Source organism: Diadema antillarum, unplaced genomic scaffold (assembly GCF_040938485.1).
Source record: "Diadema antillarum isolate AM-2024a unplaced genomic scaffold, OU_Dant_1.0 scf00000094, whole genome shotgun sequence".
In the NCBI taxonomy this organism is placed as follows: Eukaryota; Metazoa; Echinodermata; class Echinoidea; order Diadematoida; family Diadematidae; genus Diadema; species Diadema antillarum.
This window is the reverse complement of record NW_027270983.1, coordinates 3026818-3051190: the sequence shown is the minus strand read 5'-3', so window position 1 is coordinate 3051190 and position 24373 is coordinate 3026818. Positions and strand designations below refer to the sequence as shown.

The following is a 24373-nucleotide window of genomic DNA, read 5'->3' as shown; positions in this document are numbered from 1 at the left end:
AGTATTACCTACTCAAAAACCTACACCCCGACCAATAGCCCTGTGTGTGTCTACCCAAGACACTGCCGTTTCATCCAGTCGATTTTTTCTTCGCGCATGGAGTGATGGAATGACAATCGCAAATGACAATCTTGAGCTGCTACCTGAACAGCTTCCTGAACATTAAAAACTGGAAAAAAAAAGTTGTTTCTTTCTTCTTTGATACTAGCAGTCGCTGTTTCTTATCAAGCTTCGCCCCACTACAGGCTGTATAAGCTGACTGCTGAGACGTTTATCACGCTCAATCGATGGCAGAACACGCGTTTTTCGAATCTCTCTCAATATTTGTTCGTTTTGTAAAATATCGATTCTTTTTTTCGGAGCCTGAACCGTCCGTATTGCGCCGCAATCAAACATCAAAAAATATCGCCCAGAATGAGAAGGGATAAGATTAAAATTCCCCCGGGAAGTATTTACTAGTCCTCGTCCTTCTTCTTTTTCTTTTTAATGCTAATTGTTTCGGGTCTTTGCAATGCTACCCACGCGGAGCCGGCGGCGATGTAATAAGAGCAATCGCGTATACTCTCAACACATTCAAGATACACGACAAAACGACCAACCAAATAAACACGAACTGCAAATACACTTACGAGAGATTTTCCAAGTACAAATTTTGGTCTATTGTTCGCAAAGACAACCTGGTCAATTTCTCTCGACAAGGCGGTGATATAATAAACCTCAACACATTTGTTTGTTTGTTTGTTTGTTTTCTCTACAAAGAATTGCACTGTTTATAATTTGCCACGGTTATTTCTCTGTTTTAGTACCACCGAGACAGAATAAGATCGTAAAACAAAACAAAAAACGAAAGATCGATATACATAATGTCATATTTAACCCTCACACAACTTTCACGTAAATGAAGACAGAAATGCATTAACAGCTTTCGTCACAAGCTAACGGAAATGTAGATCTATTTTTTTTTCACAGTCTCAAACCTTCAAACTAAAACGAGTGAAGTTTAAGAGCATTATGTGGTCAATTCAAACACGATTGTCCGATGATTTTCTAAGCTGTGAATGCAAATACAAGTGCATACAAAAAAAAAACAATGGATTACAGGTAGGACATTATCATCTGTAGTGGACACGTGCAACACATTATTTACGAAGACAGGATTTTTTTTTCTCTGAAATAATCAGAGAGTTTTCTACATTTCTGTGGTTTCACCTTCTTTTGGAATATTCTCTTTGCACTGTTTGATATGGTTTCTTTACTTGATGCGATTGTCCACTTCTCAGATGCGTATTATTTTCCTTTCAGCATTTTGTTTAGTTTAATCTCATTTTGATTTATCTGCCGGGGTGAGTTCCGCTGCTCATGAAGTGAGGAGGTGGTAAAATTTCACATGACGGTAAAACGCTATGTCACGAATTGATTTGAACTGAACATACACAAAATATGCTTATGATTACCATACCGGGAACACTGAATATTCCACAGATTTATATGTAACACCAGAGAAAAATTAAACAAAGGAAGAGGAGAAAATAACCTAGACAGGATAGATATTGCGTACCCCAGCATTTCTATGGGAGCTGGCATTCACATACGTGGAGACTTGTTGAATCATCTAACATCATACATACACACGGAAGAACACGATATCAAATTCTCGTCGTGGTTTCAATTCTTATCGTCTACCTTGAATTGCATTGAGATAAAACTATGTAAATGGTCTAAGATATAAGCTTCTTTTTTCTTCATTTTTCAACAGAATAAACCCTGTTTCATTCCCACGGCAAAACAAATCTATCCAGGAGCTCAACCAGGGTAGTAGTATGTCAACGTGTTCAGTGTCCTTCACCTCGATTTCGAGGGAAAACGGGAGAAAAATAATACCTGCAGTCTACTGCTGGGAGAAACCAATTAGAAAAAAAGGAATCTTAACCCCTTGAGACGTACGCTCGTCGTCTGTACAAAACTGGAGTTGGGTCAACAGTGAGAGAGGCTTACAGCAGAATTTATTTTTTACATGCACTTGAGTTCTTTGGCAATGCGTTTCCTTCGATATAGATCATGAACATATTAAATCTGTCTTTTGTGCGTTAACACTCCATTTCACACATTTAAGATATATCCACTTGCTTCGACATAAAAAATATATCACAGATACATTAACATAAAAACGTACAGTTAAAATCCAACTATCATATTTCGTAATATTTTCATATATCTCTTCAAATTTACCGACCCTTTTGCCCGAGGGATGCTATAGTATTTAAATCATGATGGAAGTTTTTTGCGGGTTTCCGAATTTCACAGTGAGCATGGAAGGCTCAGTTTGAGCAAAATGGGGTAGTAGAAAAGGTGGTTCAAACACAATTCACTTGACTTTCTGGTTTATCTGTCTAAGGGGTGAGTGTAACAAAAATTGAAGGAAAATCAAATCAATTCGAGGAATAGCTTCTTTTTTTTTCCAGTACCTGTAACTTACGTGCTCATTGCTATATTTTTTTCATCTTGATGAATGAGATCACATGATTACCACATCGTCACATCATTAACTAATATAGTTTTATAGAATCCAAAATCACCTGCCATACATTTTTGCTGACATAACCTACGTAAGGGGAAACAACATATCTAGTGAGTGACCACGGATACACTTTGAGACTCCAAACAGACAAAAACATGAATTCTCTCAAAAATATGGCATCAATGTCAACATGAGGATAATTCCTCGCGAAGAGCATATTTTGCTAAATTTTCTCATTTCGTTTTAAAACGCGGGTAATGAATGATTACACCACCTTATCCACACTTTACTACAATACCCGACAAGATAATCACTAAAGCCTCTTTATCTTCTTTTTAGTCTCAAAGACGACATAAAAAAAAGAAACAGAGAAATTCTCTCTCGTATTTCTTCCATTTTAGTTGCCACTGTACCATTGTAACCCATAACATTTTTCCATAGCACACATTACTGTTATCTCTCATAACTCTCGACTTAATACAGAAGGAGGATCAATGCTCTCCTAAATTCTATGTTAAGCTTTGTTTTGGTTCATCATTATATATTTACAAATCTACAAAGTCGTTTCTGTGGAATACCCTTATGATTGAGAAGTCAGAACGTGGCAGTGGACTTACGCACATTCCATGGCCACAGCCGAGTCAGACACAGTTAAGTCCACGGCGCTGCCCGCCGGAGCTCCCCGGTCGCTAGTCGGTACCATCCCGCTACGCCGCTGCATCCCTGTAACATCGCCTCTTTCAAAATATCGAAACTGATTTTTACACGTTTTTAGGCGTATCAATTTCATCGCTTTTTTCGGCGAGATTTGGTGCACGCTTGAAGTCAGACAGCTGAATTGTTTCTGTATTATCGAAGACTCGCTCGATGGTTTCACCACGTTGTCATGCATACTTCACTTTTTAACACATGTGATGTAGGAATACAGCGTTGAATTTGCGCAGAATACCTGGCTGCTCGGCGTCCTGATATTATTGTCCGGGGTGAACTAGACGCGACATCTTCTAATCCCAGCCGAAGAATCACCCTATTCTCTTTAGCATTAAGTGATGTTGGAGGAACAAAAGGAAACATTTGTCTCTCTACAGTCTGCTATTGCTAACGCCAACTGCACGAGGAGGTCGGAATTCGCGTACATTGAAAGCAGTCTCTGTATTTCATCAGCTCCAGTGCGGGTGGAACGGGCGCGGTGAATGCAGAGCCTGGCCCTGTATGTAACGGTGCCAGCACAGCGGCTGACGTATTCATCGCTAGTAAGCTCGCCGGCGGGCCCCCAGTGGCGGTGAGTGCCGTACAGGTAGTGGCGGTGCTCGTAGTTGTCGGCGCGCTGCTGCCCTTGAGTAGGCTGTCGATCGTGAAGGTAGCCCGGCTTGTCGGCGAGGTGGTCGACACGTTCCCGCCGGTAAGACCCACGTTTAGCAGGCTACTTAGAGCCCCATTGTCCAGGCTTTGATGTGCCGTCGCAGGGAGGGGTAGTGCGACCGGTGGGGGTATGGGAGATACGAAATGGTAAGGCAATAACGTGTGCGGGTGGTGAGGGTGGGGAATACCTCCCATGGTGTAGCCAAACGGCCGACTCGTGAGCCCGTACGGGCCGGCCATAAAGGGACCATTATCTCTTAAAAAATCGGGTTGCTGCCTCTTATACCTCTTTCTCCTCCTCAAAAATGACCCGTTATCGAACATGTCCTCACTGGCTGGGTCCAGGGTCCAGTAGTTGCCCTTACCTGGGTTTCCCGGCTCACGGGGGATCTTGATAAAACAGTCATTCAGCGACAAATTGTGTCGTATGCTATTCTGCCAGACAGGGAATTTCTCCCTGTAGTACGGAAATCGATTCATGATGAACTCACAAATTCCACTGAGTGTCAGTCTTTTCTGAGGTGATTGCAGGATCGCCATTGTGATAAGAGCTATGTACGAATAGGGCGGTTTCACCAAATTCGCCTTCTTCTTGTCGTCTGCCGAGTTTTTCGAGTCGTCGGCTTTGACGTCGACATCGTCCTTCTCCGAGCCCGCCGACAACGCCGAAGGAGAGTCGCGATCGTGTGTCATATCCACCTCGACATCGTCCGGCTCAGAGCCCACCGCCTCTTCCGAGCACCGCGAATCGTCGGCAAAGCCGGCTGACTTGGGCAGGTAAATATCCCGCGAGTCCACCACGGCGGCGGCAATGCTGTGGCCCACCAACTCAGGCTTCCGACAGTCGCCCTGCTGTTCGCTTCCAGCACGGATGTTTATCCCTTCCATCACGTCCCCAGCGTTCACGATCATTGCTGGAATTCAAAGCCCCTGATGCGATGTACGATTTTTGGGCGAGCGTCTCACTGCTCACTGTTTATCCCACAACCCGGCCAGAGGATCTCAACAAAGTTACCACTCTCCACGCGGCCTATAAACCAAAGTCGGATGTTGAAAGAGGACAGGTGAGTACAATGGGGTTGACCGAGAAATCAGGTACGAGTGCTCGGGTGCTGATTGTATATGTGTATCCTGGCGGCCGACTCAGCACCTTCATTCTTCCTCGCCGGTGTGCTCGTCCCTAGTAGTCATGTTTTGAGTGGACTGAGTCACGTGGTTCCAGACGCCTGTCATTTGTCGGTCGTTCCTGCTTCATTTACATATCAATGAGCGCGCAACTTAGTAGTGAACGCCTCTCCCGATAATTAGGTGATTGGAGAGGGCAAACAATGGCGAGTAGCGAATCAGGCTGCGCGAAACTCTCCGCGGAAGAAATGGCCAGTGATACGGGATGAATCTCTAGAAGAAAACGAAGCAAAACCAGCTTCAGGATACCTCGATTTCTTCTGCTCTGCCCACCTCGACTTGATTTTGTTGACAGTTGAGTGTAGTAGACACGAGATAAAGTGAGCTGGTATTAGCGATCAACCCCGTGCCCTGTTGATCTAGCTCCGGCCTACCCACGAAGAAATATACAGAGTTCCTTTGATCATTTTTTCCCCTCACTCTGTGAACATCGGCTACTGACTTGGGTGACGGTCGCTCCACACAGCGCCCTCAATCGGCAAATACCAACCAGAGCTGTGGAACACTTTCACTTTTTCACTGACAAATTTAGGAGTCGGGATGAGAAATCACGGTGATGCTCATAAGTCACCTGATGATTTCCCATATTAAATTCCTTTCCAACTGCTTAAAATTATGACAACCAATTCACAGAAGAATAAAAAAAAGATACTGTCCATTTTTATCATAAGCTCTGTCTCATTTGCACACGAATTTAAAGGCACGGTTGTCTAACGGAGGGGCCATTCGGTCAGTGAGGGTAGAGTACAGATAATCATTCAATATGGATAAATCAATAATCAACTATAATTCTTGATAATGGACAACTGCAATTGAGAAGGATTAGATGATTACAAAAATAATGTCGCATGAACACGGATTGAAATCTTGGATAACATTACGTTGAATGATCATGATAAAGACAATGTAGTTATTTTCTTTGTAAGTAACAGGCCATAATATCGTGTTGTAAATGTCCAACGGACCATTTTTCTTCATGCAAATGATGAAAGCAATCATAACCGTCATCATTACAACAACAATTGTTAGTAGGTATGAAAGAGGAGCAACAGTGAGCGAATTTAACGACAAAGATATACTTATATGTCATAATTATCATTTTAAAAATTCAATCATTTTGTATGTCATGTAACAGCATGTTATGTGCTCATTTTGTGATGAAATTTTGTGGAAAATATCAGAATACGTAAATAGTGTTCAGATTCTCGGGGAAGGAAATGCATAAAATATACTTCTTTTACATGGTATCCTTTTTCAAGAACAAGCTCTAGAAGTTTCAAGTAGCAATGAAAGTGGATATTTTTACGTAATTCGACTCGAAACATGAGTTTGACGCAATTGCAAATGTACTGCACATGTGTACGCATGCATGACACTGCTGCATACAGCGCAGACTTACCGCCTTACCTCCTATTCGATAGCGAACAGACGGACGACAGACGTGCATCGCAATAATGTTTTTTGCACCCTGGCGATTTGTTGACTGTTCGTGGGCCGACGTTCGGATAAAAGAGGGCGCACTGTTACAAAAGTTAACGGTGTGCCGGGACGAACCGAGACTTGTCGCGTCGACGCGGGTTTTGACTGCGCACAGTTGTTGAACAACGCAACACTTTTAGTCTTCTCGGTTACTAAATTGCCAAGCAAGAAGAATGTAACAGCGATTTATTCTTATACTTTAAAGTCAATGACAGGTTGTTGTTTTTTTCTTAACTGATTTGGCAAATAGTCATCTCGTTCGATCACTCTCCGATTTCTTCTGCACACCACGTTCGGCTGGCATCGGAAGGGGTGGCGAATTATAGTCAATGTCGTATAACATTTCTGCCTAATTGTAATCATGTTAATAAACTAGCATTTTTAGAAAGATTTTTAAAAGAGAAATGGAACACTCTTTTCAACCTACTCATAAGAAAGGGAAAGACACACTAGCTACGACGCTGAAAGGAATAACATTTGACCAAAGCTGCGAAGGTTATAATTTTTGTTGAAGTGTAGAAGATGAAAGTATTGATAACCGAACTCAATGAAGGAGAGAATTCCATTTTATTTTTTAATGATACGGTATGTTTAGTGATCCCCACTTCCTTGACGTTTCTGGGGCTCCAAATTGTTGTTTGGTTGTTGTTGTTGTTGTTGTTGTTGTTGTTGTTGTTGTTGTTGTTGTTGTTGTTGTTGCTTTCATGATTAATCTCGCTTTAACTATTCAGGAATTATTTTGAAATCTGTCGTATTCTTTGTTGCTAGGAAAGTCGAGACAACGTAGTTACTTTCCTTTCAGACAAATGCTCGACGGGGATTAAAAATCAAAGAAAATTGACTACCAATATGATTTTTATGGATGCCTTCTCTCTAAATTAAGTCTATTAAGAATAATCTCAATGAGTTCAGCACGATTACAAATATCAATGATACCTTGTACAAACTTAGCACTAGATAACGTGTAGTCTTCAGGCTGGAGTATAACATAGACATTGTGATGAAAATAACGTCACAGTCACGCACTTGCTAATCTGTATTGGTTTCCCTTCGTCAAGTATAATAATTATTATACAATGTATATTTCTTTGAAGCAGGCCTTAAGTGATAAGAAAAAGAAGCCTAAGTGGCTATAACAGAAATAATCAGTATTACGTCAAATTCCCTGTAAACCATTAAAAGATTTTTTAACATTTGTTTTTATTGAATGTTGTTCTTGCAGAAAGACAACAGTTATAGTACCCGATTGGGAGCTTTAATTGTAGATGTGAGAGCACAACAATATCACTGAATTTTGTTTCAGCTCTCTAACGCCCATCGACAATCGCAGTTGTATGAGACTAATTACTATATCATGTAAACCATTTCATTTCTTTTTCATTTCATTTCATTTCACTTCATTTCATTTCGTGTCATTTCATTTGTTTTCCACTTTCAACGAAAAATCATACACAACGTGATTGTTTCAATATGTATACAAAGCATTTTAAGTATTTACATCAGCATGTGAATTGTTATGATAACATAACAAACTTTAAACAAAGTCATATAGAATTAGTTAGCGATGTATTAAATTGCCTCAGCAATGAGTTGTTGTTGTTCTTATCAATGTTGTTGTGTCTAGGACCAAGACTCCTATTCCGCCTTTCCTTTAATCTTGATGACAAAAAGAGAGAATTGTTTGAAATGTGCGCACAAAGGGTTGTGGCGTTCTTTGTAATATCATATTACTGCATTCATTTTCATCAGTATTGTAGAGCCCACCGGAGGTGAAGGGAGACTTAAGGGATCGCATGCGGCGTCTGTCCGTCCGTCGTCCGTCCGTAACGCTACAAAAAAAATTAATCACTTTGTACTGAGGGCTTCAATGTCAATCAAACTTGGAGTGAAAAGTGTTTATATAAAGTTACACATGTTTACCAAACAGGAAGGTCACCTTAAGGTCAAAAGTCATAGGCAGGGGTCAACGAACTTTAAGGGGCCAATGTTAAGTTTTTACGGCGCGTTTCGATTATGGCTCATAACTTTTGATTGGTATGTCCATTTGTGACCAAACTTGGATGGTAGGTGTCCCTTGAGGAGTTGAAGGACACCAGGGTCAAAGGTCACAGTATTGCGTCAACAAACTTTTAGGGGCCAATGTTAAGTTTTTACTGCGCGTTTCGATTATGGCTCATAACTTTTGATTGGTACATGTCCGTTTGTGACAAAACTTAAATGGTAAGTGTCCCTTGGGGAGTTTAAGGTCACCACAAGGTCAAAGGTAAAAAACAGGGGTCAATGAACTTTTAAGGGCCAATGTTACTTTTTATGGCGGGTTTCGATTATGGCTCATAACTTTTGATTGGTATGTCCGTTTGTGACCAAGCTTATATGGTAGGTGTCCCTTGGGGAGTTGAAGGTCACCACAAGGTCAAAGGTCACAAACAGGGGTCAACGAAGTTTTAGGGGCCAATGTTCACTTTTTACGGCGCATTTCGATTATGGCTTATAACTTTTGCTCGGTATATAGGACTGTTTGCGACCAAACTTTGGTGGTAGATGTCTCTTGGGGAGTTGAAGATCACCACAAGGTCAAAGGTCACAAAAAGGGGTCAACGAACTTTTAGGGGCCAATGTTAAGTTATTACGGCGCGTTTCGATCATGGCTTATAATTTTCGCTCGGTATGACTGTTTGCGACCAAACATTGGTGGTAGATGTCTCTTGGGGAGTTGAAGATCACCACAAGGTCAAAGGTCACAGACAGGGGTCAACAAACTTTCAGGGGCCATTGTTAAGTTTGACTGTGCTTTACCTAACAGAGTATTTTTCTCTTTTTCCGATCATGTTCTTTCTAAGAATCAAATTGTATGTATACCATTTTTTTTTTGTCAACCATCATTATGATATTTTCACAATTATTGAAATAATTATACTGTTCCATGTTCTTTTTTTTTGGGGGGGGGCATTTTCTTTGCAAATATTTCTTGTTTTACAAAGCTCTTGTACAACTAACACTTTTCCTTGATTCCACTTTATAACAATCAAAGTTAGTGTGTTGTGGTACATTTGTGGGCGAGACACATTTCGGCACTTGCCTTGTTATAGGACGGGTGATTTAAGAGTACTCAGATAGGTTTGAATTAAATGAAACCGTATTAATGCAACGTCTTGGATGAATTGGAAAATGATACTCATTATCTCATCGTTATAAGGACGGTATGATTTTTTTTTTTTTGTACGAACCGCGCCTAAAACTAGGTACAACGTTTAATCCCTGGTTACCGAAAAAAGAAATACGTTAGTGTCTTTACATGCTCCCTCTCTGCTTGGAATGGCTACTTATTCCAATCTTTGTTCCTATCGGATATAGCAGGAGACTGAAGTGGTAGAGGAAAATATCATTGATTTTAGTGACAGTGGAGATTATAATCAATTGTGTGAAATAAGAAAGAGAAGATAGATAAACACACAGAAGGATAGACAGACAGATGATGAGAATGCGATCTTATATAACCATGATAGCCCCTTCAGTGTTAATGGGGGAATTTACCCTAAACATGATAATTATCTTGATTCAGTTAATGCAGAAGTCTTTGTAAATTATAAACCATAAACCAGAACATAAAACGAATCAGTAAAGCTTGAAGAAAATCGGTTCAAAAAGTTATGAGTGTTTAAAGTTTTGGCTAAAATCATGAACCGTCATCGCTGGAAAAGAGGTCTACAAAAATATGTGATGTCACAGTACGCGACAGACATACATGACGAAAATATGACGCGAATTCCACATTTATCGCATAATGAAAGCGCTCATTGCTTCAGAAAGTAGGAGGAATAACATTACCGTTAGCATGACAATGTCAGATAACAAAAATCCGAAAAGGATTTTCATTAAGAAATGAAAATATGTAGAATTATGTGATTATTTCTAATGATCATCGTGTTAAAAAAAAAAAGACCACTGCGCCACTTAATTATTTCGTTACAATGCCATGCCGGTGTCGACATTCTGAAAACCAGAGTTTGGCCACATCCGATGGTCAACCACAGCCCGATGCGTCACACTTCGCTGAGAAGGCAGCCTCACAAAGATGTTGTAAAACATTTTTGCAGGTTAGTCTTCGCTCACGCAGGCTCAACATTACTAACCCCCTTAGGTGTAGGCCTTTGTAACACCCAACATGTTTATCGTGAAGTTGAGTTCTGGTATTGCTAGCCTAAAGCTTGTTTTTGAGATTCCTTTCTTTGCCTACGTCACCAGTAGTCATTCGGATCGGGAGAGCTGCTGTGGCCTAGTGCATGAGACAAGGGACTGTTAATCTGAGGTGCGTGGTTCGAGTCCCGTGGCTGCAACGGTTGGCCCCCTCGGCAAGACACTTCATCCTCATTGCTCATTGCCTGTAGTTCTGAGGAGACGACATAAAAACCGTTGGTCCTGTTACACTTTCTAACGCAACATAAAACAAAACAGAATGCAAATCAAATACAAATGAAGAGTTTAATCGAAAAACGAGCTAACTCCATTCTTGTTCAGTTGAGATATTTGTAATTAAAGCTGCTAAAAAACAAAGAAAATGATGAGAAAATACAGAATTTTTAAAATCATAACTTCTAGAATATTCCTTGTTCTGTCACAAGTGAGTTATTAGTTCTGTCACAAGTGAGGTATTACTGGAAAAGGTTTAATTTTGCTCTCTCTGATGATGGACTTACTTTGAAATGCTTAAAAATGGCGCTTAGCTCATTTTGCAATAAAACTCTTCAAATATAAATCATGTGCAACTGACTGGCAAATTGTCCTTCATCGACGTAACATAACACATATACCCGAGTATGTATGTCCACGGGGTTGTTAATCATGGCTATTATTTAAACTATGAATAAGAGGTGTACATGTCCATGAAGTTCAATCTATTAATCTGTTGCAATGAAAAGCAACTTGGCGCAAGAATTGTTAACTTGCAATAAAAAATCAGGTGTTTTGCATATTCATAAGTAATATGAATACATATTCATATTGTATATATTGCGACAACGTTGTGCGTATGATGTAATATTTTACTAACATTTATAGCGAGCTGATGCACTATAGCGGGATACTCGGCTTGCCAACTGAGCTACACGGCATGAATCCTACAACACACGAGCAAGTTAGCTTCATCAGGCTCCATGTTTTTCCTGGCACTGTCCTTTTTGAAGACATATTTCATAGGAAATTCCGGTATTCCCCGCTGTACTGCAGCAGCCATCGCGTGCCCTAATCAATATGCAACCCCAATAATGTCGTTCTATATTATATTTGTGTGTATGTGTATGCGTCAGTTGCGTATGTGTGCGTGTGTGCGTGTGTGTGAGAGTGTATGATTATGTGCATTTGAGGGTTTATGAATACATCAACGTTGCCATCAGCGATGGAGGTAAATAGGGTAAATGAGTAAATGTAAAATCTTAATTGCAAACCTAACGTGTTTCTGTACCAGCGCCGTAATCAAGGTCGCACACAATCCTGACCGGTTTTTTGGTTTGACAACGTGTAAACAGACAGCAGCCACTATACATTGTAACGACAACCGCGAGGGTCTGTTTATTCGAGACTGGGCTGATCAGATGAGGGAGGTATTTGGGAGTAGAAACCTTGGTCGGCTATTTAGTTAACAGATGAAGCGGCCTTGAGGTTCGAATGAGTGACGGGCGGAGACCAGACGGCCGCTCCGCAGGTGAGGGGGAGAAACCCGGCGCGGATCACACGGCAGCTATCGTCGCGCCCGCCATGTTCTGAGAGTCGGTGAACCAGTTTTCAACAACATAAAAATGATGCCTGTTCAAATAATTATGTTCCCATTGTTCCATGCACTTTGTTAGTCGTGACAACCTCGAATCTTTCAGAATGTCTTACATATCTATATATGAGCTTGTCCATCCTGGCAATTGTAGAGATGTTTTCATCTACTGCTTTCAAATATACGGCTACTATATCTATCTCGCCCTAATGCATAGTAATAAAGAACTTTTACCATCTTCCATTCGCGTCACATGCACTCGCTGACAATTTCCATCGTAATAATTACTTAGTCTTTAGCCAAGTCAGGCAAACGTACACATTGTACAAGATTTGGGATTGATTCGGTTCTTACATTCCTCATGAAATATGAAGGGATTCTTAAAGCAAATACTAAAACACGACGACACTGCGTTGCAATGGTGGTGAACAAACCAGCGACCATGTATTGAAGGTAATGGATGAAGCTCTGGGCACTCAAACTGCAGGTCCCGAGTTCGAATCTTGCCCGGTGCCCTACGTATCATCTTGGACCAGTGAGGCTCGACAAGATGGCTTCCCCACGATGTTCCTCGTCACCCAGCTAGGCATATCAGTACCTGGCAAAGCCGGTATAACATTAACTTCGGGGCCCTCTAAAAAAGTTTACTCTGGATGACGAAATCCATACATTTTTTTTACTATCTTTATCATCAAAATTATCAATCACATTTGGCAAAAATGGATATTAAATCACATGAATTGCGAATACATTCACTTTGCACATCTTCCGTACAGAGAGAAAATACGACGCACTATCGTGCAAAATACGCGAAGAGAATGAAGAGAGGGAAAAAGCACTTACTGAAGTAAAAGTGAGAATTGAAACGGAAGAGCGCAGTCCTTGGATACTACGGTTCTTCTTCTTTTTTTTCTCATCCAAAATGAACTCATTTTCAGAGTCATTTGTATATTTCATATCAAGCATCACACAAGTTGAATATGACACGTAATAACTAATGCAGGTGTGTAGTCTAAGGAAAGAGGTGAAATACTGGAAGAGCATGTGTATAATATTTCCAATGTGTATGTCGCCCTTAAAGATAATAAATAAATATCACCCCTTATACATAAATGAAGGAGATAAGAATACTGCACATTCTTTAATCTGTCCTTCATAATGGCCTTCGATGCCATGATTTCTTTCAAATTAGTCGCTATTTCACCTCTGGGAAATTTGTATTTGGTATCCTCTACCACTGTTTCAGCGAACGACAAGTGAAGGGATCACTAAAGTTGTGTGTTAGCTATTACGTTTTAGAAAATATGTATATCTTTAGAATCGCGGTGCTTTCAACCAATCGAAATTGAGTATCACCGATTTTCCTTTGACTTCATGAGCAAACTTCCTATACCGTGAAGTCATGCATAGCTGAAATAGTGTGATGGTTGAAAGTCCTTTTAATATCGAGATCAACTCTCAACACTGTTCAACGCCACAAAACTCCGGTTTGAAATAATCTATAACAGTTAGCAAATTATGACATTTGGAGTAAATTCACCCATGCACTGATCCATTTCCGTGAAGATCAAAAATGAAACGAAAGAAAGAAACGTATCGTTCATCTATAAACGTTTGAATGGTAATCATGCTCAGTATCTAATGGTGTATATTGTCCATGAACAATCTCTTATCGATAAGTATTCATGATTATTAAGGTTATCACAGGGTATGTAAACGCCCAATAGTTTTTTTTTTTTAATTGGTTTGGTTCTTTTTTTTTAAGTAAATTGATAAAGAATTTTATGGTTCGTGTTTGACACTATTATGGAGTCAATATGGCGACAGGTGTATCAAACACAGTGTAAGTATAGTCTGCTCTCCCCGAGTCAAAGTGCTACATCCCTGATAATGTCTGCCCAGATACCACGTCATCAGGTGAGGGCGATATCTAAAAAATGAGTACAGGTGGCGATTTTTCTTTTTTCTTTATCTCACCTTTCCGGGGGTCGGAAGATACAAAAATTTTAGCCTCTTCCCTTTGCCTAAACAAAGCCTCATGAGAAAGCGTAAAAGGTGTAAGGACGTGAAGGTTACGCAATCAAAAGAAACAGAGAGAGAGAAAGGTGCCTATTATGGGGCATTTGGGGCGTATCATTTCGGTTTTTCTTGTCACGCAAAAATGAGGTTAAGCCATGTAAACGAGGCAGTTGGGAGAACCCGGCTGTCTGGCCGGAACAGAGGCTGATTAGGCATAAAAAGAGAAGACAAATAGAGCGACACTTCTTGGACTACTGCCGCGAGTGCACTCACAATATTATTGAAGAAACCCTGCGTTGATAAGCGAATCCCACTGTGAATAAAACCGCCCAAATCAAACAGAAAAAGAACTCTCACAAACCGGGCAGAAGTGGGGGCCTTGTATTAGTGGAGATAAGATGATAATAGGAGGAGAAAGGTAAGAGTTTTTATTTCGAGGACACCTTCTTCACGCTTTAATCAATACGAGGCGCTGTCACTCAAACTAGGCGCTTCTTTCACGTGCGTGTCGATCTAGAGGTGAGGAGGTTCGGGGAGGGGGAGGGGATGGAGGGTCGGTTTTTCAATGCAAGAGCTAAGCTGATTTGTGAGGAGGTGTGAATCGCTTTATACCTACCTTGTGTCAACCCAGGAGCTAGGGAAGGAAGGGTGTGGCGGTAGGGTGAAGTACGCCGATCCGCACAGACACTGGCAGCGCATCCAGGAGTTAAACGCCACTCAAAGACCCATGTTTGTTCCTCCTCATCATCCCTATTGATCCGCGCACAAAAATAGTTTTCTTTGGATGAAGGGCCGTTTGAATTAAGCCCTTTTTACAACAGAGAAAAAGAGAAAGAAAAGAGAACTGGGGAAAGTTCTGAAAGGGGCGGGGGACTATAGACCTATTCGGTTTGAAAACACTATAGTGTATGTCTGCCATATCTGGAGGACTTCCAGAATAGAACACATGATTTAATTGGTTATGCAATGAGTAAGATGTATTGCTATGTCAGTGTATAATTCAATATGTAATTCAACAATTGATAAGGCACAGTAAAGCCTCCCCCCCCCCCCCCAAAAAAAAAAAAAAAAAAAAATATATATATATATATATATATATATATAATTATATATTGTTGAAATAGGCATAAACATGAAAAAAGCACCGAAACCGAAAAGGTCTATGCTAGTACAAAGTACAGCAATGGTCTGCAACGACCTCTGTATCAAGGACTTTTCAAAGCATGGATCGATCTTTTAATTAGAAGAGCAGTTGAAAACAGCCCAGCAGAAAGTAGTAATTTACTTGTGAGTGACGCATGACTAGATTTTATTAATTTAGTTGAAAGGACTAGGCCTACACATTTACCTGTACATTTCCATGTGTACCTTCCTCAACTTTGAGTATTCATAACATAATCTGCATGGATACCTTTCTAATTTTTGAAAAGCCTCAGTTAGAATTCAATTTCAAGAGAAGGTCTGCAATGGCCTTCATCTGCACTTGCTCAAATTGTAAATGTCAACTCAATAACTAGATTCGTGATAGACCTGTTCGGTTTGAGTGCTTTTTTTATGTTATTATTATATTTCAGCCATAGCGGGGGGGGGGGGGGGGGCTTCAGTATACCTAACAACAGTTAATGCAATGCACCTGACTCATTGCATAACCCACTGGGTCATCTTTTCTTTTTTTTTTATTTTGGAAGCCCCACCCCCTCCCCCTCCTTACCCCAGTTATGGCAGACGTAAGTTACAATGTTTTAAAAGCGAACAGGTCTATTGGTGGAGAGCAGCTTCTGATATTTTTTTCCCCTTATTATATTCCTGCCCGTCGTCCGGATAACAACAGCGAGCTTTTTAGATCTGTGACGCAAACGCTATAGACGACGCTGTTAGGCTAAAAAAAAAAAAAAGAAAGAAAGAAAAGTGTTCTGCACTTGCAAAAAGCAGCCTTTTCCATTGTTCAAACCTGGGAGGCTGCGTCATCTTAGCGTTCGCGTCGCAGACCTAAAGCTCGCTGTTAATGAGGTGTGGCTGTCGAATCGAGGACGAGATTCATGGCGAACAAGGCAGCTTCTCTGCGTCAGGGAGAGTGGTATCCATTGGTAACCTTTTTTTCCTCCTCAATGGCCTCAATGGCCTCCTCACACGCCTATGTCAGCTAATCCGAATACTGACTTACTCTACGCAAGAAGGTACTACAGGCAAGCTCGCCTAGTACCTCTTTGCCTTATGTCGATTTGCGATCAAGGTGATAAGGAAGTTAGGGAAAAGTTTGGAGAAGCCATGACATACAGTCTCTCTCTTTCTGTCTGTCCATTTGTTTCTCTCTCTCTCTTTCTTTCCTCCCTTTTCTGTTTTTTGTTTTTTTTTGTTTTTTTTTTGGGGGGGGTCTTTCTCTCGTTTTCTTTTTCACACACATACTTATATTTGGTAGGTGTGTGAAAAAAAGGAATATAAAAGTAACGTACTTTAGACTGATTAGATTCATTTTGTATTATGTATATCAATTATTTTATCGTAGTACTGAATTTACAAAGTATGTGTTTCTTTTCATTGTCATGGATATTGTTACAAATACTGCATAATTTGTGTTGAAACCTAATAAATGAAATGACATAAAATGAAATATGCATACATGCATACATACACGTACAATGACAATAGATATACATATAAGTACATCGGTGTGAAAGAACTACTTAACAAAAATGGCAACATATACATCCTCCCACTTTTTCTTGATGTTGTTTCCTCTTTTTGTAGTGGAGATATTGAGTAGGTTATTGTTTTGTCTCCTCTGCATTTTTCGATACCGGAACAAACTTCTTGTAAATGGCAGCCATTATTTGCTCAGGTGCAAAATAAAAAAGAAAAGAAAGAAAGAAAGGGACAACACAAAACAAAGCAAAGGGAAGAAAGAAAATAGAAGAAGTAATAACAAAGAACATAATCATCTGAAGGTCACAAGGATGGCTGGGGATTAGTTTATAGAATTGATTGGATCCATATCGCGTCTCTTGCCGTGGCCTCGTCAGGATTGACCAATAGAATGATGGTTCTCATGTTGAGAACATGCAACATACTTTGTTCGATGCCACTTGGCAAACAAGGACACGAAGCCTGCATCCTATCACACATTACAAAGGGGGTAAGTATCTACTAGACAGTGTAACGGCCTTGGATTTTGCCAAACCTAAAGTGGCTGAGGGCTATCCCCTTCTTACTCCGGATATCAAGATTGATGACGAGAGCATTAGGAAAATAACAAATTGCTTGCAAAGGATAAATCTTCTCTAAAATTCAAAAAATTTCAAAGTTATTTTGCTACCCATTCAAAACTTTTTTTCTCACCCCCTTTTGAATGTGCCGTCGCTAGAAATAATCAGTCACGTTGGTCAATGTAGGCTCATATAAGGAGTGAAAATCACCTGAATATCGTACAAAATTATCTTGGTTTGTAACAGGTAAAGCATTTGTAAAGGGGAAAATTTCTTCCTAAACTAATGTTCCATGTTCAAGAAATGTCCGTCACACCCGCCTTTTTCCCCCGTCTTAGAGAACATGGTTCAGCATGGAAATGTGATATTTATCTTATCATATAAACATGCTTGTTGTTGTTTTTTTTTTATTTCGTCATTTTTTTCGGATGACGGTGAACACGTGAAGTACATTGTATTTGCAAGTCGTTATGTATCATTTTTTTTAATTCATGATAAAGTTAATAACAATTATGTGAATTTCATTTAGGAACTTCATTACTGAAACTGTAAGAAAAGAAGGAAAAATATTTGACAATGTGACATCCATATCAATGTTTTGTCACATGGAAAGGCAATTTCCATTGGATTTTGGGTTGTTGTTTTTTTACCCAATGTTAGATGGTGTGGGTCACATACAATTGACTATCAAAAACACATACAGTATATGGCCTATAATAGGTAAATGAACATACGTATAAACACACACAAGCACACTTTTATGATTGTGCTGTATATAGGATGGCGGTGTTCACTCCATGGCTTCGGATTATGGCGTTTACTGACACCTCATCATGAACAGATTACTAAGTGATATAAAGCGAGTAATTCAGTGCACCAGTCTGCCCAAATATACACACAGACTGGTTGAAAATCGGACAGCCATCACGAGACAGACAAGCGGTAGTCCTTTCAGCGTTCTCTCAGTCTTGATGAAGAGAGCCCGTTTATTGTGGCCGTGTTATTTGTTTATCATAACAACAAACCACTCATCTGGCGTGTGTATGGTCATTAAAAGAGTCCAAGCATTATGCGTCTGTGGCAAAAGCGCCCTCCTCACCTGGCTCGCATTTAATCAATTTCGTTCGCACATCCACTTCACCTGGAGAACCCTTCATCCGTGGCGTCCAACTGTGCGCTGATCTTATCGCTACCAGGCACAAGGCGTATAGGGTCGTATAGGCAAGATCCATCTCCTATCCACCAATCGATCCACTTCAAGCTTCTGACGTCACGACTAATTACCTCCAATAAGGTTATCACAAACTGTCACTTATTCCATTCAAATCGTTGGACTCCCCGCTGGAGGGTCTTTATCCTTCGAAACCAAAGTCTGTCGACGCAATCACTCTCACATACGAAAAGAAGGGAGAGGGAGAGAAATAGATCTAGAATAGCTGAACTGCTTTTATTAGAGGAAAGGGATGATCGATTTTTGTTAACGTATTGTGCTCGAGTTCCTGTATAACTGTTGAGGTTCATCCAAAAGCGGTAACAATCATTTAAGTGGATTGTCTATCCAGGGCTTTGTCGAGCGTGTGGAGAGAAAGTTTGGATGTTTTATTGCATAATAATGGCACAAAGATTGGTTTGTGGTCAAAAGAGATCAAATGTTTGCTTGCCGTCCCGCTAATGCTCCTATTATCTCGGCAGATGTGGTAGTTTTAGAGAGTTGCCAAGCTTTTGTCCAAGGGATTTCCATCCCTCTCTCGTTACAAGAGTAATGGATGGATTTCTCAATGACCCCAAAACGAGGGGCTGACCAACATAATTGACCGGAAACGAAGCTGTCAAAAGGGATAATAGGATAGTACAAATAGCGGTCGATATTAGGCGTGTCATTCAATATCACCATTTTGCTGGAAGTATACTGTCTTCAGCCCGTCGCCTCCTAGAGATGGTTACAGTATTTCCCGTAGACTTAACACACGAAGCACAGGGTTCCCGTGAGCAAGGGGTTAATAAACTATTTCATACACTGAAATCACTCTATTCATGTACAAGGTTTAACTGAAGAGGTGGAGATTGCTTTGTCGTCACTCCCCCCCCCCCCCTCTCCCCACCCATCGGTCTCTTCATCATTACTTTCAAGTAAGCTAATAGGCCTACTTGATGATTTACAAGCTTTGGCAAACATGGTTATACTCCTCGTTCATTATCAAGGTCTATGAAGGCAAAGAGAGCTAACATCAGAACACGTGAACGTTATAGCTTTGATGTCTATCGATTCTCAGATTCGCGCACAATCACTGGCTTGAGAGTGCGTTAAGTATGAAAAGAAATATCTATTAAAATCAATCAATATTGGATTTTGGAAACGTAACGCAGGAGAGGAAGTGAAGGAAGTAGAGACATTAAAGAAGAGTGGAGAAAACAAAGAGGAGAGAAAAAAGCAACAGGAGAAGTGTGAGATGGGTAAAGGGAAGAGAAGAGAGGAGTAGAAGAATAGGAGGCGAGGGGTGTCAACATTTTGAATCTAATCATCCTGACATTTTAAGCAACAAGAGCTCAAGGAAGGCATACCTCGTTGCTAGTGTTTATTCCTGGCATCTGTGATGGTATTGACGGAGAAAACAATCTGATAATCAAAGGAATTGATGACGAAGATGTGGAGACCGGAGAGAGATTGGTTTGATTACTAGATTACAACATCCTTCGACCTACACATCACTTGCTGCATGGGCTCTTTTGCAGGTCGCCATAATTCGCGCCAAAGTTGGACATCGCCGCTGTTTGGCACGCCTTAATTAACAGGGTAATGCGACGGTAATTACTCCGCATCGCTTGGAACAAACAGGATTACTCGAGAGGGGAATATTGAGATAGATAGCAGTGTTTGTCCAACTCTATTCCTGGCCCCTATATCGCACCAATGAATATTTCAATTAACGAATTCCCCGGCGGTTGTCCTTCGCTTGCGGACTACATCAATCCGTGCTTTTCGGACGAATACACTGCGACAAAATATCATCCATCCTCCTCTACTTAACGCGAAAGAGGTCTGAATAAGTTTATATTTGCTTTCTTGTTATCTTAATTTTGCTTTCATATTTTTTCTTGTTTATCACTTCCGTAAAACTTAATCAAACAATACAAAACAATGACGAAAGAAAAGTGACTAAAAGATATATACTTCATCAAAGGAGCAAAAATATGTTAAAATAATATGCATTATTTATATCATGCTTGAATAGAATATATTTTGTAATATCATATACATACACTCCTCCAACAGACAAGAGATGAGAATGTGAAAAATATGACTATGCTTCCAAAGTGGTCCTTTTTTACGTTCTTATACCAAATTATCCATTGCAAATATTTCAACATTGCAAGTTATTTTTTCTTCAATCAACATGATACTCATCAGCTATAAATTGACTTTTATTATTGCGGTATGATGGGAAATCCCCCTGTGACTTACTGTATCAACAAAATCAAATTGATTGTCTATGAATACACTATCAGTATTTTACAATATCAAACGACTGTGAAGATGAGACAATGTAAACGGACTATAGAACAAATCCCTTAAGCAGTAATTTTCTATAAACTTGCCGACTCCAAAGATAACATCTTCTTGATTTTTGTAAAATATTCTTGTCACAAAATAACTTTTACCACTTCTTGGAGAACACATTTTTATCTTTCTGATATATCAATTCAATTAAATTCAAATGAGATTTTATTTCCAATAGCACATTTTTGAATGTGATGAGACCTTATCCCTGCCATTTAAGTAATGAGACCTTACCTCTACCCGTTATAATGTTTATGAAGCTTGTGACGTTAAAATACTTCGAAGGTTGAGGTTGGACTCGAGCAAAGCGTTAAGACATGGAGTCGTTCTTTCTCATTGACGAGAGAATCTATTAAGAGTAAAGCTACAGCGGCGTGATCTCAAACACACACACACACACACACACATACACACACAAAACGACTGGCCCATTCAACGAAGAACTCGAGGGGAATTGAATGTCATCTACCTTCACGGCTTTAAAAAGCATCTAGGCGTATACTGAATACCGTGCTTCTCTGCTAAGATCAAGGTATCTCACCAAAACATCATCCTGGAAAGGTGCACCGACATCAGTACAGACGTTTATTTTATGCTCGCTGGAGCGGAATAAGCAATGGGTTAATAGTACAAGCAAAGCAGCTTTCTTGGCGCATCTGACGTCAAGTTCCATCTCCTGTGTATGGACACTCTTATCTTACCTCTGTCATGCCTGCCTCCTCTTCTTCCTCGCTTTACCCTCTCCTCACATGTTTAACCTACACGCCTTGTATTGATTTGATTCTTTCGCCTCTTTCTTACACCACTTTCTCTTAAACATCATCATCATCATCATCATCATCATCATCACCACCCATCACCACCACCATCATCATCATCACCACCCACCACCACCACCACCATCATCATCATCATCATCATCATCGTCATCATTATCGTCATCATCATCATCATCAGTGGGGACGCTGTGGCATAGTGGATAAGACTCCGAACTCCTAATCGGAGGACCCGAGTTCGAATCCCGCCCAGTGCTTACGTCCTTAGACAAGATGTTTTTATCCACCATGTCCCTCTCGGCCCAGGTGTATAAATGGGTGACTTTTGTTGTTATCTCGACAGCAGTTCCCATCTCTAAACTTATACAAATTTGTCTTCCTCCGCCTATTGTCCTGTTATTGATCACTTCAATTCTTACCACCAATGACATCTTCCTTCGAATTTATGATAATCGTCCTCAATTTGCCCGGTGTAGGCGGTGATGTCCCTTTCTCTAACTTTTCATCTGGCTCCACGTTCTCGTCTATTCCATAATTCTCATCTTCTTATATTCGCCCTAAACTGCCTACTTCTGGACAGTGTACGAAGCATCATACAACCATGTTTTCCTGACTCGATCCATGCTCGATCGTTTGATTCAGTTTAGCAGCTAAAATGAAAGAGCGCGACAATAAATCGCAGTTAATATTCTTCCCGATTCTAATGGCAAGCCTGTTTTCCAACACCTGTGGTGGGATAGACTTTTTGAAAGCAGTTAAAAAATAATGGCAACTACGCGTAGGATTATGTGATGGATGCACCAGAACTCGGACGTTTATTGCGATGGTGCTTGCGTGGCATCTATTACCATCTTTCTCCATCGTTCTCCTCTCTCTCCCTCTTTCAATCCCTCTCCCCATTATCCATCACACCTTTCCATCTACACTGTGCATCTAATTTTCTTTTTCTCTCGAGACATATATCTCTATATATTTAATTATGCATATATGTATGTATGTATGCATGTGTGTATGTATGTATGTATGCATGTATGTATGTATGCATGCATGTATGTATGTATGTATGTATGTATGCATCTATCTATCTATTTATCCGTTCATCCATCTGTATTCCTATAATATATTTGTTAATCTGTCTATTCATTTAGCTACCTACCAATTTGATTACTTACCTATCTACATAATTATCTATCTATCTATCTATCTTTATCTTTACATATCTATCTATCTATTTATCTATCTATCTATTTATCTATCTATCCATCTATCTATCTATTCATTTATCTATATGCCTATCTATTTTCTCTCTCCATAGACCTCCTCCTCCTGCTCTCTATCCTTCCCTTACTCTCTCCCTCTCTTCTTTTCCCTTTCTATCTCTCTCTGCCCTGCATCATCCCTCGACTGGCTGTGACGCCTGTTTCCTATATCCCAGCGAGCAGAGGGATAACGGATCAATCGGCCGCTGTCTTAGAAACGAGGACCACGGGAAGACGGCGAAGGGTAACATTGGACGAAAAGCCCCCGCGCCACCTGAATCCGCCAACGATCCAAATCCGGCAACATTGTTTCTGACAATCGCGCCGAAATCTACACCCGATTGCGGGCAAGTTGTTGTTTCTGTTTTTTCCCCCATCAAAACATTAATTATCGTTTCGTCCTGCCATTCTCCATGGCACGAGCTGTCAAACTCTAGAGGGTGTCTTTTTTTTCGATTTACGAAATGGATGCGTCCCCCTCATATTTATTAGGGGGACTATCGGATGATGATAAGGGTTCGATAAACGGCGATGCAGTCCCTTTGCTTAGAAAATAACTCCACGCCGTCCAGTCGAAAGGAAAGCTTTCGGTCATGTATTTATTCAAGTGCGTCGGGATAAAACGCTCCCGGAGCGGTGAAACTTGGAGAGGTTTTACCCGGCAGGTGCGGTATATCATTGTCCGGACATCAGGAGGGTAATAACGAGCACTCTCCGCTGGTCCGCCGTTCACTCTCTCCCCCTCTCTCCTCTCTCTCTTTCCTTGTCTCTCTGCTCCCCCCTCCCTCCTCTCATCTCTGATGATAGGAGATGCCTTTGACCTTAAAAATCCAGCTTACGTTTGATTTCTAGTATTGTCCAACACGCGTCGGCGTATCATGGCCTTTTTACCATTTTCCACCTTTTTACACCGTCTGATGTGATTTACAGATTTGAACGTATAAGAAATACATTTTAGATATTTCTTCTTGTTATTGTTGTTTTTTGTCCAGCCCTGGTGGTTCACAATACATGGAATATAACAATTACATCGGCCCAATATCACAAAGTCGCTGAGTAGCAGGACAGTGTGAACAATGATTTATTCCTCTTTATTCCTCACAATGAGCACAATAATGATTGTAAGTTTAGTATCTTACTTTGTTCTGCTGGCGGATGAACATGATAATTCACTTGAATGTTATTGAACTGAATTGAACTGAATCAAACTGAACTAACTCAAATTGATTTGAAACGAATTGAACTTTTG

The 24373-nt window shown here is 40.4% G+C and overlaps 1 protein-coding gene across 1 annotated transcript; it reads right to left on the bottom strand.

Moving 5' to 3' along the window:
- Positions 1–1575: 1575 nt before the first annotated feature.
- Positions 1576–4998, bottom strand: LOC139718420 (forkhead box protein D3-like). Its single transcript, XM_071629892.1, has one exon. It carries the CDS (start codon positions 4790–4792, stop codon positions 3617–3619), a length of 1176 nt encoding a protein of 391 aa, XP_071485993.1. The 5' UTR covers positions 4793–4998; the 3' UTR covers positions 1576–3616.
- Between the last annotated feature and the right edge of the window lie 19375 nt (positions 4999–24373).